We start from the raw sequence: 16542 nt of genomic DNA, 5'->3' as shown, positions 1-16542 counted from the left end.
TGATTGTATATATTGCTCCGAGAGGCCACAATTACACAGGGTCTCATGTATATTCCTCCCCCAAGTGGAACAGAAATCATTCACCAAAGTTAGTGAGCCTAACTCTTGGGGGCAGCTGTTAAGTTTAAGCCAATATAAAACCGCTTGCAGCCGGGCCTGGGCAGTTAATCTAATAACGTCTGCTTCCAAACGCAAAGCTGCGTTCGGGACACAGCTGGGAAGTTGGAAGATGTCCCGTAAGAACCTTGACTGAACAACTTCAAGAGATTTTAAGTTCTCAGCTGAAAAAAAATCTGGGCACCATACAGCATCTGAGCCCGAGGTTTCGACTGTTATACCCTTAGCGCTGTCGGGATTTTCTGAGCGCCTTTAGAGTAATGGTGTCGTTTGTGATGATGTCATCCACCCCAATCCAAGATGGCACGTGTGTGAACTATTGGGGCACAAGTGCACTAACTTATGGACTGTCTAAGCAATTTGAACCAGATTTGGTACATCCGTCGTGAGTGACACACAGGGACACCTCAATGGTGTAGTTTGTAATGATGCCATCCTCCCCAGTCCAAGATGATGGACACATGAACATTTGAGACACAAGAAGTCTAACTTGTGGACATCAATTTGAACCAAATTTAGTCCAGTTGTAGGGATAGTGAAAGGAAAGTAGGCAGATTCGTTCTTACTAGAACACCTTGTTGATAGTAATATTGCTTTAATCACACAGTTCTCTCCTTTGTACCACTCCCTACAATAAATATCTTTTTATTTTGAAACTTAAATCTTGTCTCAATCAGTCAGTTCCTGAGTCCATACTTTGCGCATATTAAAATCTAACATGAAACTGTTCCTTTCTGAGCTAATTTCCCCCACGCAAGCCCAAAGGTAGATTTCGGGGTGTTCACCAATCACCCCAGAGCAGTTTCATTAACAATGCTTTCTTCCAGTTTGAAAAGCCAGTCTTAACAAAAGTTTCATTTGCATCCTTGTCTCTTGAACATACTCCTGATTACAACAGTGTGTCTAAATATCTTCCCAGTTTCTTAGGTAACTTGAACTCCTCCACGCTCCTAACTTTCAATATTATTCCTGCGGGTATGCAAGATACCTAAAGTAGGATCTTGTCAAGTCATTCTATAATTCTGAACCACCCCACAATTCAGGTGATTAGAAAAAGCAGAGACATAGCCAGCACAAGTCTTGCTGGTAAGCAAAAGCTACCATTAGCAACCAACCCTAGAAAGGAGCTGCTCCATCCCCTTATGGTAGCATGTCACTGCATACAGTAGTTCACAACGGTATTCAGGGCAACCACATACAGCGGTTGGCAGCGGTATTCTGGGGCGGCTTGAAGAGGAGTGCAGCTTGAAGTGAAGCAGGCGTGTGTGCCCTGCTCCCTGCATTGGTCAAGCCATGATGCTGCCCCACTCCTACATCACTGCCCCTGCCCCCAGCAGCTGGACTTGCCACTGAGCTGAAAGCTCCACTCTAATTGCTGTCACTCTTCTTCTCTGGGGCATTCAGTGCTGTTTTCCAGCCAGCATTAAGCATCGCCAGCTGGTCTGTCTCTTTCCTTCAGCAAACATTTGTGCTGCCACCTCCATTTTTGGAACAGATAAAAGCACGGACGTTACTTGCTGGGAGAGTGTGCATGCAAGGAAAACCAGCCGCTATGATGCCTGCCTCTAGCTAGTGTCGCTGCTTGCTGTAGCAGGCAGCAGATGTCTAGGATCAGCTGGTTTAATGACATTATGATGTTATGTGGGGATGCATGGCTGCCACTGACCTGGATCTCTCTGGTAATGATTAGTTAAAAAAACCAAAACACACCACAATGGGACATTATGTGGATTATTTCCCCACCTCTATTCAAATTTATTTATCTTATTTATTTATTTTTACATTTATATCCCGCTCTTCCTCCAAGGAGCCCAGAGCGGTGTGCTACATACTTAGGTTTCTCCTCACAACAACCCCGTGAAGTAGGTTAGGCTGAGAGCGAAGTGACTGGCCTAGCTAGTTTCATGGCTGAATGGGGATTTGAACTCGGGTCTCCACAGTCCTAGTCCAGCACTCTAACCACTACACCACACTGGCTCAAATTAATTGACTACCATATGTGAACACTCAAGATGTCACATTACACATTTCTTTAATCAAAGTTTGGCAGTAGCACATGTAATTCAGTCCTGGTCCATGCAATTTTGTCTCCACGCAAAACATTTATTCTGTTGTGTTCCAGGGGACCATTTGCTTCTAAAATCAACAGGCTAAGAATTAGTGAAAAGGTTTGTTTTATTTTCCAGGATCAAAATATTACAGTAGGAAGGGAATTTACACATATTTATAAAAATGCAGCAGTTACATATATAGATCAGAAGTTGCCTTGAGTTTGGTCCTGCCCGTTACAGCAAGCTGAAATCTTCTCTTCTCCCACCCACCTTAGAATTAACTCATCATTACAAAGAAAATGGCTTCTATTGAAAATGTAGGTCACAATTCTATACAGCTCAAGCTATAAAATTTCAATCAGTTTAAGAAGATAATCCAAACTTTAAAAGGTCAACTAAATGTCTTATCAGTTTCCATACTCCTGATTACAACAGTGTGTCTAAGTGATATCTTCCTAGTTTCTTAGGTAACCTCAACTCCTCCACTCTCCTAACTTGCTTTTCAGTTTGATTTGTTTGGAATGTGCCTTTCAATATTATTCTTGCAGGTATGCAAGATACCTAAAGTAGGATCTTATTTGTCAGGTCATTCTATAGTTCTGAACATTTTGGCATACTACCTTTGCCACTAAAATACTAGCATTAACATTTGTTGATTTGCCAGGTGGTGCAAGATGAAGATGAATAATGGAGATGAGCCATAAGTTTTAACAGCAAAAAATAAAAGTTTAAATAAGAAACCTAGGGGGTTAACATGACTTACACATGGCAAACCTGATTAAGACTGCCTCTGCAAACAGTAGCACAAGGGAAACTATTCTAGCTAGTACAGATGATCTTGTTAAGCTTCCAGGCACCTATGGACAATCCCGAATCAGGCACAAGTGCCTTTCAGAATTAACACATAATCTAGGACAATATTCCTTCTTGAGCAGTCAATGTAGAAAGCCTGCAAGAGTACCTCAGTTAAGAAGAGCATGATTTCAAGTGTCAGAAGTAATATACTCTTTATTTGTAATAGAATGTATATGCTGCTTTTCTACTGTCAAGGCACTTTTTATGGGAACATTGGTGTTGAATACCTCCCCCCAGCCCCGCCCCCGACTGTGAATCTTGGAACAATCCTACATAACTTTATGTTAATCTGCTGAATGGTTCTAAGGACAGAGTAAAACATACTAAAAGGAACGGTGAGGCTTCTATAAAGGTCTAAATTCTGATTCATCAGAGCTGCCAAGTTAGAGATGGGAAGAGATAAAGAGTTATCACTCATTTCAAGAAGCATCTGAATTGCCTAAATAACGGGTCAAACTAAATAATAGGTCAAATCACAGAATTTTTCCAGATTACTCTTCTTCTGTGTTGGAACAGTGCTATTCTTCTTCCTACCCCATTTCCAGTCCACTTTATACAGTTTGCTATATCAAACTGTTTCTCTATGAGCACTCATAGTCCATCCAGCATTTCTCATTCAGGAACCATGCACATCACTTATCTGTCAGAGGATTTTGTATAAAGCAGCTGCAAAATAGCTGATCCATGGAACAGTCATTTTAAACAGTGATTAAGCAAAAGGGACATTTACCTGACTAATTCCAAAGTACTGTGTCAAGTCTGTTTTAAAGTCAGTTTTGAATGCAAAAATTCTAGATTATAAGGAATAATCTATTTGTGCTGCTTGTGTAGATGCCCATAAGATTCCTCCTCTTCAGTCTACTTAAGTTGAATACAACAGCTCAGAAGAATATTGCTGGGCATTAAGCACTGATAACATTTCATTGATCAATGCCTAAATAGATTAGTTGCGGAAGAAATACGAGACAAGGAAAAGCAATACTATTAGAGCTCAACAGACATTGAAAAACTTAACCACCAAGGACAGACCAGAATTAACTGTGTTATCTTGCAAACGCCATTCCTGACAGCCAAAGCCATTGTTCATTCCGTAGGCAATTCTTGAACCAAACTTGGTTCTCTCTTCGTATAATTGCATTTTGCAATCTGACTAGAGTAATACCAGGTGAGCAACAACACTTTCTCCTCAAAGTAACAGAGACCTTAGCATGATCTCCTGAAGCAGGCAGAGAGCAAAACAAATGCTGGCAAGATCACTGCATGTCAGCAAGACTGAAGGCATTCATAATGTAGGCAGCTTATACAGATGCACACCAAAGGTTTCACAGGCTTGGTGGCCAAAGGAATTACTGTATACTGGATAACTATCGAGATTTCCTTTTATAGCCTTAACACAAGTGACAGAAAAAGCAATCTACCATATATTGCATTGTGCTTTAGCAGTGGCACCAAATTAGCTCAGCTGATGTAATGGCATGGACTGTTCAAACACACCCCAAGTGTCCAGGGAACAGAGCTCCCATAAAGTTTGCAGTCGAACTGCTGAGTGTGAGGGAGGGCGAAAGCTGTCCATTTGGCTAAAACTTCACACTTGTCTTATGGAGAGCGGTAGCTTTGTGGTGCAGGCTGGGCACCTGAAAGATCTCTGGAAGCAGAGGCAACAAGGGACAGGAAACCCATTAGGGGCTGAAGGATATGTGGTATATAAATATCTGTAGTCGAAGTCAATAGACCAAGAAACAGAAACCTAATAAAATGATAGATGAACAAGAAGGAAGCGTGTGGAAAAGAGCAGAAGCGACATGAAACAAAGACAAGGAGGGCGAGAAGGGGCTCAGTTTCACTTACTGATTATTAACCAGCCAGTTATTTGATTGCATATTTCTAGTTTCAAAGAATACCTTATCCTTGTCAGCTATGCATATCAAATGTTTGCTGACATTTGTTCCCAAGAAGAGAAGCTCCAGGCCTTGATAGGGAGGTCAAAAGCTAGATATCTTATCCCACACTATCAGCTTGCTCTAATCTTGAATTCCTGCCAGCTGTATGGGTGGTTTTTTAAAAAAAAACACACAAAAGTTCAGTTTGGGCCTTTGAGAGATAACACTATGTTCTGTAATTGTGGTGATGTATTTGAACACAGTTATTAAGTCGTCTTATATTTGTTGTTTTAAGGGAAGGAGGAAGGGGTTACATGCTTTCATTCTACAATGCAGTAGAAGTATTTTGCTCTCAGGAACAACCTTATGGAAAGTTGAGACTTAGAGATGAAAACTGTGTGGTGAGAATATGGTCATCATGCTGCAAATAGCATTGTGTTTGGGGTCAGATATTGTCAGACCCACATTTCTTGTGTACATGTACTTTCTGTTGTTGCTAAAAACAAATCAATAGCTGTTTGAATAGCTAGAGTTCAGAACCACTGACACTGTCAATCTAGAACCATTTTACCCTGCTTGCTATTCATGTGTTAATTAAAGGAATTAAAAACAAAAAAGCACAAGAGATTGCCTTTTCCTTGTAACCCAGAACCTATACAAATAAGTCCATTAAAACCCAATATAACAGAATTTCAGTCTGGCGTGGTGAATCAAAACACCTTTAAGTGATGACAGAAAAGGTTTAATTAGTTTTACATTCATAGTCAGCATCTTGCCATATTTCACTGTCTGTACAATCCTGATAGAAAACAACCCCTTTCCCCTTTTAATCATGAAAAGGAAAGCCCTGCCACTCTAGACCAAGCAGGAAGGCTTAGATGACAATAGCTAGGATGCACTACATTTACTGGCTACATCACCTTCTTTTAAAGCAAGTCATCCCATCCGTAACAAATGGAAAATACATACAGGTCAATCCAGACAACTGCTCCAACGTTGATAATTCAGGGCCCTTCCTGAAACTGCGCTTGCTATGACTTCCAAAGGACTACAAGGGTGCTGGATTCACAGCTCAGTTTACAATTCCTTCACAAGTGGGCAGGACTCAGGGCATTTTCACACAACAATCTTGGCACATGCTGGCTACTTGGAAAGCCTGCAGACTGTGGCTCCTAATTCATGGCTAGGTTGTATGAATCCATTGCCACATGCAGGAATCAGCAGGATGTTGTCATCCCAAGAAAAAGCAACGTGTTTTCCAATGCATGCTGAAAACTGATCTTGCGTGTGGTAGTGGGAACACACAATTGCCCCCATGCTGTCACTCTGTACTCAGATGGTTGTGCAAAGAAGCCTTTAGTGGATGGTCATGAGACTTCTTAGAAATAAGCCTTATTAAAGCTTTTCGGGGGGTGGGCGGGAAGGAGAAATACTCCTTGATCCTCTTGCTCAGTGTCCCCAGCATGCTGGATGTACAGACAGCCCTTCCTATTTTGAAATAGCATTAGCCACCGAAGCATGCCCTCTCCCAGCACCAAAGCTAAGTAAACCTATCCTGCTTATTCCACACGACTCACTTGCCAAGAGTAGCATAAAGGAGGGAAAGAAAAGGGATGGTGAATGGCTGCCCGATTTCCGCTCTGGAGTCCCATGGAGTCAACTGCATACACAGTGAGTTAGTATTGTAGGCAAAGATGATGTATTGGGGAAGATTGTGAGAACTAATTCCTTTCCTGCACAAACACAGTCTCTTGAGGACAAAGACCAGCCTCTTGTAATGTAATGTCATAGTCCAGATGGGAAAGTTTCCTCCGAGGAAAGTTGGTGAGGAGTTCAAAACGTTCATTGGGGTATCCTTTTGACTGTACATGTTTGATGAGAGCCTGCACAGAAAGGAGAAACCAGAGTCAGTCATGATGTAACAGCACACAATAGAATGTTGAATGCAACAGAAGAAGGGATTACAACTTGCTCACCGCTGAAGGCTGCATCAGTAAATGAGAAAAAGGACCGCAAGTCCATTTGCTTATTACAATCAGCTGTAATTTTAAACAACGCAGAAACATTTGGAAGATGCCTAACAATAGTAGGTAGACATTCAACATTTCTTACCCTCGTGAGAGAAACAAATTAGCTTCTGAAAGACCTTGATATATAGTCATAGCACTTGCACAGAAATTTTGGAAGCCCTGCAGTTCTTCAAGGCAAGTGGGTGTCTCAAGTACTTCCTCACTAGTTCCTGTCTTCCTACACCACAGATGGAGAGGAAAATGGGATCCTAATGCAAACAGCACAGCATATGCCATGCTTTCAGACCATGAGATATGGCACCTGCTGTATCTCATTTCCCACTCTTTCACCTTAGCACTGAAAGCAGCAAATTAAGTCTATGTGTCAGATTCCCACAGAATTCCCTTGCTTATTGGGCAAGAGGAACTGTTTAAAGTGGTGGTTCACATATACTTAGCAGGTGGAGAGCAACAGTCCTTATTCATCCCAGCACAGAATTCCTCTCAGTGTCTCACATGTTTCTTTTGGGATTGACAGTCCCTCTGGGTCACAGAACCACTGCTTCATTCTTTTAACTTCTTCTATCACTACAATTATTAGAAAATTATTAGAGTGGGGGAAGAATGAAATCTAGGATTCCCATGATTCAAATAGAGTGTGTGTGATGGTAAATTTAGACTTCTGATGTCGGAAACCTCTCCCAGCCACCCTCTGCCCACCAGGAGGCATCAGAACATGGAGTAAGTGTCCAAGATAGTGCAGCGGTGATGAGGGACCTCTAACTGCCCACCCAGCACTGGCAAGGGGGTGGCTCAGCAGTGCAGAGATTCTTAGGAGCTTGGATAGGGGCAATCAAGGAGTGACACACGGCAACCTGGGAACCCTGCATGGGTGTCTGGGGACGGTAGTTCCACTCAGAGCTTCTCAAGTTTGAATAAACTGTCTAAAAGGTTTTTTAAAGAGCTTTTTGTTGAAAAATGGTATACAAATATTGTTAAGAACCAACCTGAAACCAAAGTATCAGGAGGACAATCTCCTCCCATATTTTACTTATTTACATTTATATCCCACTCTTCCTCCAAGGAGCCCAGACCAGTGTACATGCTTATGTTTATCCTCACCACAACTCTTGTGAGGTTGAATCTGTACATTCTCTACAGTTATCTAGAGATGCCCTCCTTTGTGTTTCACCTTTAAATAGGAAAGATAGTTGATGAACATGCAGGAGAGACCCTTCTCATCAGCAGCACCTAGCCTACAGAACTCCCTCCCTCATGAGATCCATCCTTTTTCCTCAGTTCCTTGCTTTTACCATTGTTTAAAGACGTATTTATTTAAAGTTGCTTTTATACTCTCATTTTCCCCTGTCTTCTGTCTATAATTTGGTTTTGCTAATGACTCTTCTGGAAATCCTTGTACTGTACTTATAGTATTTTTTAGTTTCTTGGGTTTTTAAAATTTTAATTTTAATTTTATTGTTATATATTGACATAAGCTGCCTTGAGTTTGTTGAAAAAGTGGGACACAAATCATCTAAATAAAAAGAGGAATAAGTGCCCCCTCCAAAGTATTCACACACACACAGACTGGAAACAACATTAAGATGCACTCTACTGGAGTCTTCCACTTCTACTTACCAGAAGCTTAGATTGTTCAGGCAGTGAAATTTGTTCCCTCTTCCCATCTGGATACCTTAACATAAGCTGTGCCTTTGGTCCTAGTAGAAGAAGGTTACAAGTTAAATTGGTCATCTTAATTTACCTTTAGCTGATAATTAAAAAAACAACTCCACACAAACACTAGTGCAGGGATGAATGAAGTTGCAAAAGGTGAACTCCCTAAAACTTTGAGCTTGTGGGGATGTAATTTAGTTGGTAGAACATATGCTTTGCTTCCATGCATTTTAACTAGCATTTGTATTTAAAAATGAATCAGATGGCAGGTGATGGGAAAGATCTCTCAAAGCTGCTACCAAAGTAGGCAATACGGAATTAAGTGGACCAATGGCCTGACTTTGTATATGGCAGTTTCATATGTTCCTTTTGCAGTTGTACAGCTACTTTCTACATATTTTTGCAATCATTTCTTCACTGTCACCAGAAAAGACCCACAATGAAAGAATTCTACATATAAAACAATATTAATCTTCCAGTTAACCAATCTAGTTTATTGCAGTCTCATTTAAACAAACTTCTGTTTCTCTGCCTCCTCTATCTAGCTATCATCCTATTGCTCTTTTAAGGTTTGGGGTTTTTAAAAAACATTTTCTTATATCTCGCTCTTCCTCCAAGGAGCCCAGAGCAGTGTGACATATACTTAAGTTTCTCCTCACAACAACCCTGTGAAGTAGGTTTGGCTGAGAGAGAAGTGACTGGCCCAGAGTCACCCAGCTAGTCTCATGGCTGAATGGGGATTTGAACTCGGGTCTCCCCGGTCTTAGTCCAGCACTCTAACCACTACACCACACGTGGCATTGGTCAGCAGTCAGAAGTGCCACTAGGTTGTCAGTTAGTGGGTCTTCATCATCTCTTTCTCAGTGGCTCGTCAAGATTCTGTTCTTCTTTCCCTCCTTTTAGTAGTTAAAGTTTGCCTTGTAGTAAATTCATCCATCCTTGATCATCATTTCTATGCCAACATCCAACTGTATTTTTCTGCTCCTTCCCTTTCTCCATTCATTTTTTCCTTCTTGCAATTTCTGCATGGATGCTCCAGCAACAACCTAAACTTCATATGGTTTTCCCCCCTCCTAACCCTCATGTTCTCTTTATCTTTTTCTCAATACAGTATATAAAAAAACCTTAACAACAGCCTTGCTGGATCAGGCCCAAGGCCCATCTAGTCCAGCATCCTGTTTCACACAGTGGCCCACCAGATGCCGCTGGAAGCCTACAGTTGATTATGCGTTGAAAGTGTCGACTCAATGTGCGGCAGCTGTGAAAAAGGCCAATTCCATGCTAGGGATCATTAGGAAGGGGGTTGAAAATAAAACTGCTAATATTATAATGCCCTTATACAAAACTATGGTGCGGCCACACTTGGAGTACTGCATACAATTCTGGTCACCACATCTAAAAAAGGACATTGTAGAACTGGAAAAGGTGCAGTAGAGGGCAACCAAGATGATCGGGGGCCTAGAATACCTTTCTTATGAGGCAAGACTAGAACACCTGGAGCTTTTTAGTTTAGAAAAAAGACGACTGTGGGGAGGACTATAAAATCATGCATGGTGTGGAGAAAGTGGATAGAGAGAAATTCTTCTCCCTCCCACATAACACTGGAACCAGGGGTCACCCCACGAAATTGATTGCCAGGAAATTTAGGGCCAGCAAACAGAAGTATTTTTTCACACGACGCATAATCAACTTGTGGAATTCTCTGCCACAAGATGTGGTGACAGCCAACAACCTGGATGGCTTTAAGAGGGGTTTGGATAACTTCCTGGAGGAGAGGTCTATCAGCGGCTACTAGTCAGAGGGCTATAGGCTACTTCCAGCCTCTAAGGCAGGATGCCTCTGAGTACCAGTTGCAGGGGAGCAACAGCAGGAGAGAGGGCATGTCCTCAATGCCTGCCTGTAGACTTCCAGCGACATCTGGTGGGCAGCCACTGTGTGAAACAGGATGCTGGACTAGATGGCTTCGGGCCTGATCCAGCAGGGCTGTTCTTATATTCTTATCCCTCTCCTGGTCAGTCACCGACAGCTCAGATCCCATCAACGTATACTTGGGGTTTTTCGTCCCAATGTGCATCACTTTTCATATATAAACTTGGCTGGCTTGCTCGCTCGCTCTCTTTCTCTCTCTCTCTCTCTCTCTCTCACACACACACACACACCCCCTCTTTTTAAAAATTAAAACATTTCATGCCTGCCTCTCTCCTGAATTAAAGGCAGCTCACAATATGCAACAATTTTGAATTGTTACCAAACTAAAGTTTTCTCACTAGAGGCTGGTGGCTTTTATTTCTGAACTCTGCAAAACTCCTTTACTTTTCTTCCATTTGTATCATAGGACATGACTTAGAACTAGATTGTTCCTCATTTGTATTTTTTTTGTTTCTTGATCTTCACTACTTCCATCACAAACAGTTACTTTTTGCTCTGAATTGTGCTGCCCCAAATATCCACTTAACACCTTGATTGTGCTCCTCTGGTCCATTCCCTTTTGTACTGTCTTGTGTTTAAATTACGGCTTTGTACTTTTAAAGTCTTGATTGAACTGGTTCCTTTCTCTGCACTTGTGTGAACTCCTACTACATGCCATCTTTCATTTGTCCCACTCTGGATTTTCTTGCCTTTTCTTATCTAATAAGAGATAAGAAAAGGCAAGAAAATCCAGAGTGGGACGATTTACCTCACTTTCCCCCTTTTTAAACACACATCCTTTTTCTGTTGGCCTTTACTCCTTAAGTGTTGGTCCTGTGTTTAATTTTTTTTTTTTAAGTAGTAGTAACAGCCATCTTTTGTAAGTTGCCGTATACCTTCCTACTTTCATGGAAATATTAATTATTCACATAAAGTAAATCTCTGCAGGACTGAGGTCTGCAAAGATGCATAATATTTATGCTTTAGTAATATGAACTGACCAACAGGAACTGATAAATCTTTGAAGGATTGAAGATATTGGAGGAATATAGATTGTATGGGATTTGTACTAGCAAAGACAAAAATGTTGTCCAACATTTCTGTTAGAGCAAGCCCATGATGAACTATAGAATCAAGAGGGAAATTTAATGGCTACAAGTCTTCGATATACACCTGCGGGGGGGGGGGGTTCAGCTTTCAAACTACAGGATGAAAAAAGAATGTGGTACAGACATTCTAAATTTAAAAACTTGTAATGAGTACTTTCCCTCCTTCTTAGATACATACACATATTTAGGGGAAGAGCAGTGTTCCCTCTAAGAAGTATTCCCATGTTGACTACCTCCCAGAATCCCCAGCTGCAATGGCTTTTGCTTGGGGATTATGGGAGTTGTAGTGAACATCTGGGAATCCCTGTTAGAGAGAACAATGGTGAAGAGGATATGCATCTTATTGTATTCGATTATATGTATTTCAGTATTCATATTGTGGATACTGTCCAGAGAGTAATCAGAACAGCTGCCAAGGAAAATTTTGGTTAAAATATGCCTGGCACTTTCAAAGAAGTTCAGTTGTGGCAACTTGTTAGGCTGATTTACTATACTGTAGAATTTGCAAATTTTTCCTTGGAGATGTTATGTGATGGATATGACAGACATATTTTGTCAATTTTATTATTGTATTGTGGGTGATGTATAGTAATAACTGTCAAATGCAAGCATCAGGTTTTTATATTAACCAGTTTCACCAACTTCAAAGCTTCTAGAAACAGGTAGGAGTACAATTAAATGCTGAGCTTACCGTTCACATTCAGCTCCTTCACTGAAGCTTCTGGCTTAGCCCCAGCCTCCTCCAGTACCCCAGAATCCATGCAAGACAGTCCTTGATGGTTTGTTACCACCTCAGGTTCGGTCCTTGCTGTGGGTTCAAGGTGAGGCCTTTTGCCTTCCTCTTTCCTGCACCCCAAGTCCTTGTGTGGAGACTTCCTAGACTTGGCAGGATTGTCGGGTTCATCATCATCAGAACCGCAAACAGAAATAAACTCCTCACTTCCAGAGAAAAGCTCCGATTCAGACTCCTCATCTGATCTGCTCTCTTGTTTGACTTGTTCAGAGTCGAAATGCGTCTCCTGTAGGGAGGCTCTGATGGCAGCTTCCAACTGACTATCTTCACTCGCATCAATGAGACTCTCCTAGTCAATGCAACCATAAAATAAAAGATGAAGAAAATTACATTACAAATATACACTAAGAGCCGGGGGGGGGGGAGGAAAAAAAAGAAAATTAGGATTAAGGAGGCCAAATATTTCTCCTTTTCAATAACATTTTTGTTTCCAGACATACATATTTGTTTATATGCAGGGTTTTTTTTACAATGTAACAAAGTGGTTTACAAAAATATTAATAGAAAGATAATACACAATTTAAAATACCCCTAAGCAAAATACAACATAAAACAAAGTGATGAACAATTTTAAGAAGCAGAACACAAAATCTGTGTGTGTGTGTGTGTGTGTAAATAAAAGAAAAGGCTTAGGTGGTACGTGGCAAGCTCGCAGCAGCTGCAACCAATCCCACCGAGGAAAGCAGTGGAGTGCAAGAATGCTGCCACGTCAAACACCTTCTTTCTCTCTGGCTCTGAGGGTAAGGGGTGGCTCCTCTGGCTCCCCCACCCCCGCCAACCCACACACATGGCAACTACAGGAGAGAGGGAAGGGAGGAAAAGACAGAGCCCAGTGGGCGGGTAAGGAAGTGGTGGCAGTGAAAGTGCGCCCGGTGAGGAGGAGTGAGCGAGCGGAGAACAAGCACAAGTGAGGAAGCCGAGCCCCAAGCATGCCTGTGGTGGAGGAGAGAAAACAGAAAACTAGCATGCCAAGGAGAAAACTAGCCTGCTGTCTTTGTTTCCTAGGGATGGGATGGGATGGGTGGAGCAAAGCAGGCTAGTGGATGGGTGGGGGGAGAAAGAAAAAAGGTTTGTGGGGGGGGGGGACACATGGCAATCAGACGTGTGTGTGGTGGTGGTGGAGGAGGAGGAGCAGCCGCAGAGGGGCTCAGGTAAGGGGGCTGTGGCGGGGGGCAAGGGGAGCAATAAAGTACTAGTGTGATGCTCTGCGGGGGTTAAGCTAGTACAAAAAAAAAAAGTGAAGGGAACTATATTTCACTGCAGTTTTGAGTACTGTTATTCACTGATACAAATGTGCTTAATATACCTTCTCCCAGTTATCACACAACATTCTACTCACAGAGCGAGTGCGTTTCTGGGGAGGGCTTGTAGAATGTCCATCCAGTTGTCCATGCTCACTTAGGAACCCAGTCACTTGGTCTAAAAATGAAGTTACATCTAACTGGTGCCACTCTACTAGCTTCTGTCCTGTTGAAAGAGTACAGCAAAAACGTATTTTAGCAACAGGGATCTCAAATAATAACCAAAATAGCAAACGGAACAAAGCGAGTAGACAGGTGTACTTTTGCTCTGTGATATGCTGGAAGTGCATAGTCACAGGTGTGTTATACTTAGGTTACTTACCTATAACTGTAGTTCTCGTTGTGATCTATTGTCCATTCTGCACATGCGCAAACCACACCTCTGAACCTTTCAGAGACAGATCTGATTTTGGCAGTAATCTTGCCTCCTTATAGTATCACAAGCACATACCTACCCACACCCTCAGTCTCCGACCTTCACAACAGTACCCTAAAAGGTGACCACTGCAGCAGGGAGGGTTGTGTGAATGGACAATGGACCACTACGAGAACTACAGTAACAGGTAAGTAACCTAACTTTCTCTATAGAAAGAACACATTACTCCTTTGTTGATGGAGTTACACTGGCTGCCAACAGTTTTCTTGGCAAAATACAAAGTGCTAGTTATAACTTATAAAGCCCTAAATGGCTTAGGCCCTGGGTATTTAAGAGAGCGTCTTCTTCACTATGAGCCCCACCGCCCATTGAGGTCAGTTGAGGAGGTCCGTCTCCAGTTGCCACCAGCTCGTTTGGTGGCTACACAGAGACGGGCCTTCTCGGCTGCTGCCCCGAGATTGTGGAATGCACTCCCTGCTGACATACGATCCTCCCCATCTCTGGCATTTTTCAAAAAACACCTGAAAACACATCTCTTCAACCAGGCTTTCTCAGCTTTTTAAAACTTGTTTTCAAATTCTTCTGATTATTTAATTGTTGTTTTATGATGTTTTTAATTGTTAATTATTGTTTTTATGATATAATTTTTGTTTTAATTATTAATTGATTTTAATGGTGTTTTAATGTAAACCGCCCTGAGCCTTTTGGAAGGGTGGTATAAAAGTTTTAATAATAAATAAATAATAAATAAAATAATAAATATAGTGGTCCTGCGGTCCCAGTTACACTTAGGAGACTAGTGAGCTACAAACCTGGATGGAGGGTGAAGCAGGCATCTGTGTGACATTATTGCAGGACTGTTTTCAGAATTGCTGCTCCAAACTGAGCGTGACTGTGGACCTGGTGTCAAGAGCGTAGTGTTGAACAAAAGGACAGAGGTCCACTCCATGCCGCTGCTCTGCATAGGCATCTAGTGGAATTCCTTGTAGAAAGGCTGTGGAAGCTGCCACAGCCTTCGTTGAAAGGGCATGGAGGGTATCAGGAGGATTCCCAGTTGGACAGCATGTATGCTAGTCCGACCGTAGAGGTGATCTACGCTGAGAGATGTTGACATAAGACTTTCTTTTCTTTGTTCGGACCCACAAAGCACACGAAGAAGGCAGTGCACTGTCTAATATGAATAAGACAAATATTTATATACCGCTTTTCAAAAGAGGTTCCCAAAGCAGTTTACATAGATATAAAAAACCAAACAGGCCCGTGTGTGGTGCAAGTAGAAAGACAAGGTCTGTCTGACATCCAAGTTATGCCAAGTCCATTCTGAATCTGGTTGGGAAAGAAGACTGGTGGGCAGATGTCTTGGGAGACATGGTACTGTGAGATCACCTTTGGCAAGTATGTTACTTCTAAGCAAAGGAGCATTTTGTCCTGTTGTAATGACAAGAACGGTGGGTCTGCCCAAAGGGCACGGAGTTATGATACTTGGCAGGCTGAAGTGATGCCTGGAAGAAATGCATTTTTGAAGGTAAGGTATTTGGCCATGGGCTCAAATGGCTTCTGTATCAATGAGGTAAGTACAAGTTTTAAGTCCCAGGAGTGAGGGGTCAGTCTGGGTTTTTTTAGTGGGGGGAACAAGCTGAGAAAGCATTTGAAGAAGCATTTAACCAGTTCCTTGGAGAATATGCAAGCATGTGTGGTATGGGCCGCGATGGCAGCCAAGTGAACTTTCAACAAAACAACAGATAAATCCCAACTTTTTCAAATACAACAACAGATAAGAAAGTAAATTAAGGCTAAGGGGAGACATTCTTTGTGACAGCAAAACTGGTAAAATGTTTCCACTTTGCCTTGTAGGTCAAGCGTGTTGACTGCTTCCTGGATGCCCTGAGGATATTTAAGATTTTGTGGTCTCATGTCTGTTCAGGTGAATACGCCAGACTGTAAGATGAAGGCTTCCCACACCCAGGTAGAGCGCTGTTCTTTGCTCCCTGGTGAATAGGTCAGCACAATGGGGTAGAGACACATGTTATGTATCCGATAGGGATAGGAGAGTGGCAAACCAAGCTTGGTGTGGCCACCATAGGATGCAGTTCAAGTTATCCATCCAGATCTTCCAGAGCATCTTCAGTATTAATGGAAACAGGGATAACATGTACAAGAGTTTCAAAGTCCAGGGAGATAGGAAAGCCTCTCCTAGTGATTTCAGTTTGTGTCCTCTTCATCTGCAAAACTCATTGCAGTGCTTGTTTTCTAGTGTTGCAAAGATATCTATTCATGGTTGGCCCCATAGCTGGAATAGTTCTTGTACTATTGTGTGGTCTAGGGTCCACTCATGTGAGTCTCGCCGTTTCCGAAGGCTTAACAATTATGCCCACAAGTTCTGTTTCCCTGCTATATGGTTGCTGATGGCCAAATCTGGCTTGGCTTCTGTGTGGAAGGCCTGTGAGAAAGGCTTCCGGAAGGAGCTGA

The 16542-nt window shown here is 42.1% G+C and overlaps 1 protein-coding gene across 3 annotated transcripts in view; it reads right to left on the bottom strand.

The window, feature by feature from the left end:
• Positions 1-2274: 2274 nt before the first annotated feature.
• Positions 2275-16542, bottom strand: part of UBXN7 (UBX domain protein 7) — a 50327-nt gene continuing 36059 nt past the window's right edge. For all 3 annotated transcript variants that reach the window (XM_053307454.1, XM_053307455.1, XM_053307456.1), the window contains 4 exons: positions 13736-13863; positions 12295-12685; positions 8551-8630; positions 2275-6786 (listed from right to left, as the gene is read on the bottom strand). In XM_053307454.1, the coding sequence (XP_053163429.1) occupies positions 6625-6786; positions 8551-8630; positions 12295-12685; positions 13736-13863 (761 nt within the window). In that variant the 3' untranslated portion in view covers positions 2275-6624. The remainder of the gene's footprint in view (positions 6787-8550; positions 8631-12294; positions 12686-13735; positions 13864-16542) is intronic.

The sequence above is a fragment of the Hemicordylus capensis genome, chromosome 3 (genome assembly GCF_027244095.1).
Source record: "Hemicordylus capensis ecotype Gifberg chromosome 3, rHemCap1.1.pri, whole genome shotgun sequence".
NCBI classification, from domain to species: Eukaryota; Metazoa; Chordata; class Lepidosauria; order Squamata; family Cordylidae; genus Hemicordylus; species Hemicordylus capensis.
Note: the sequence above shows the minus strand (reverse complement) of the source record. Positions and strands in the feature narration are given on the sequence as shown.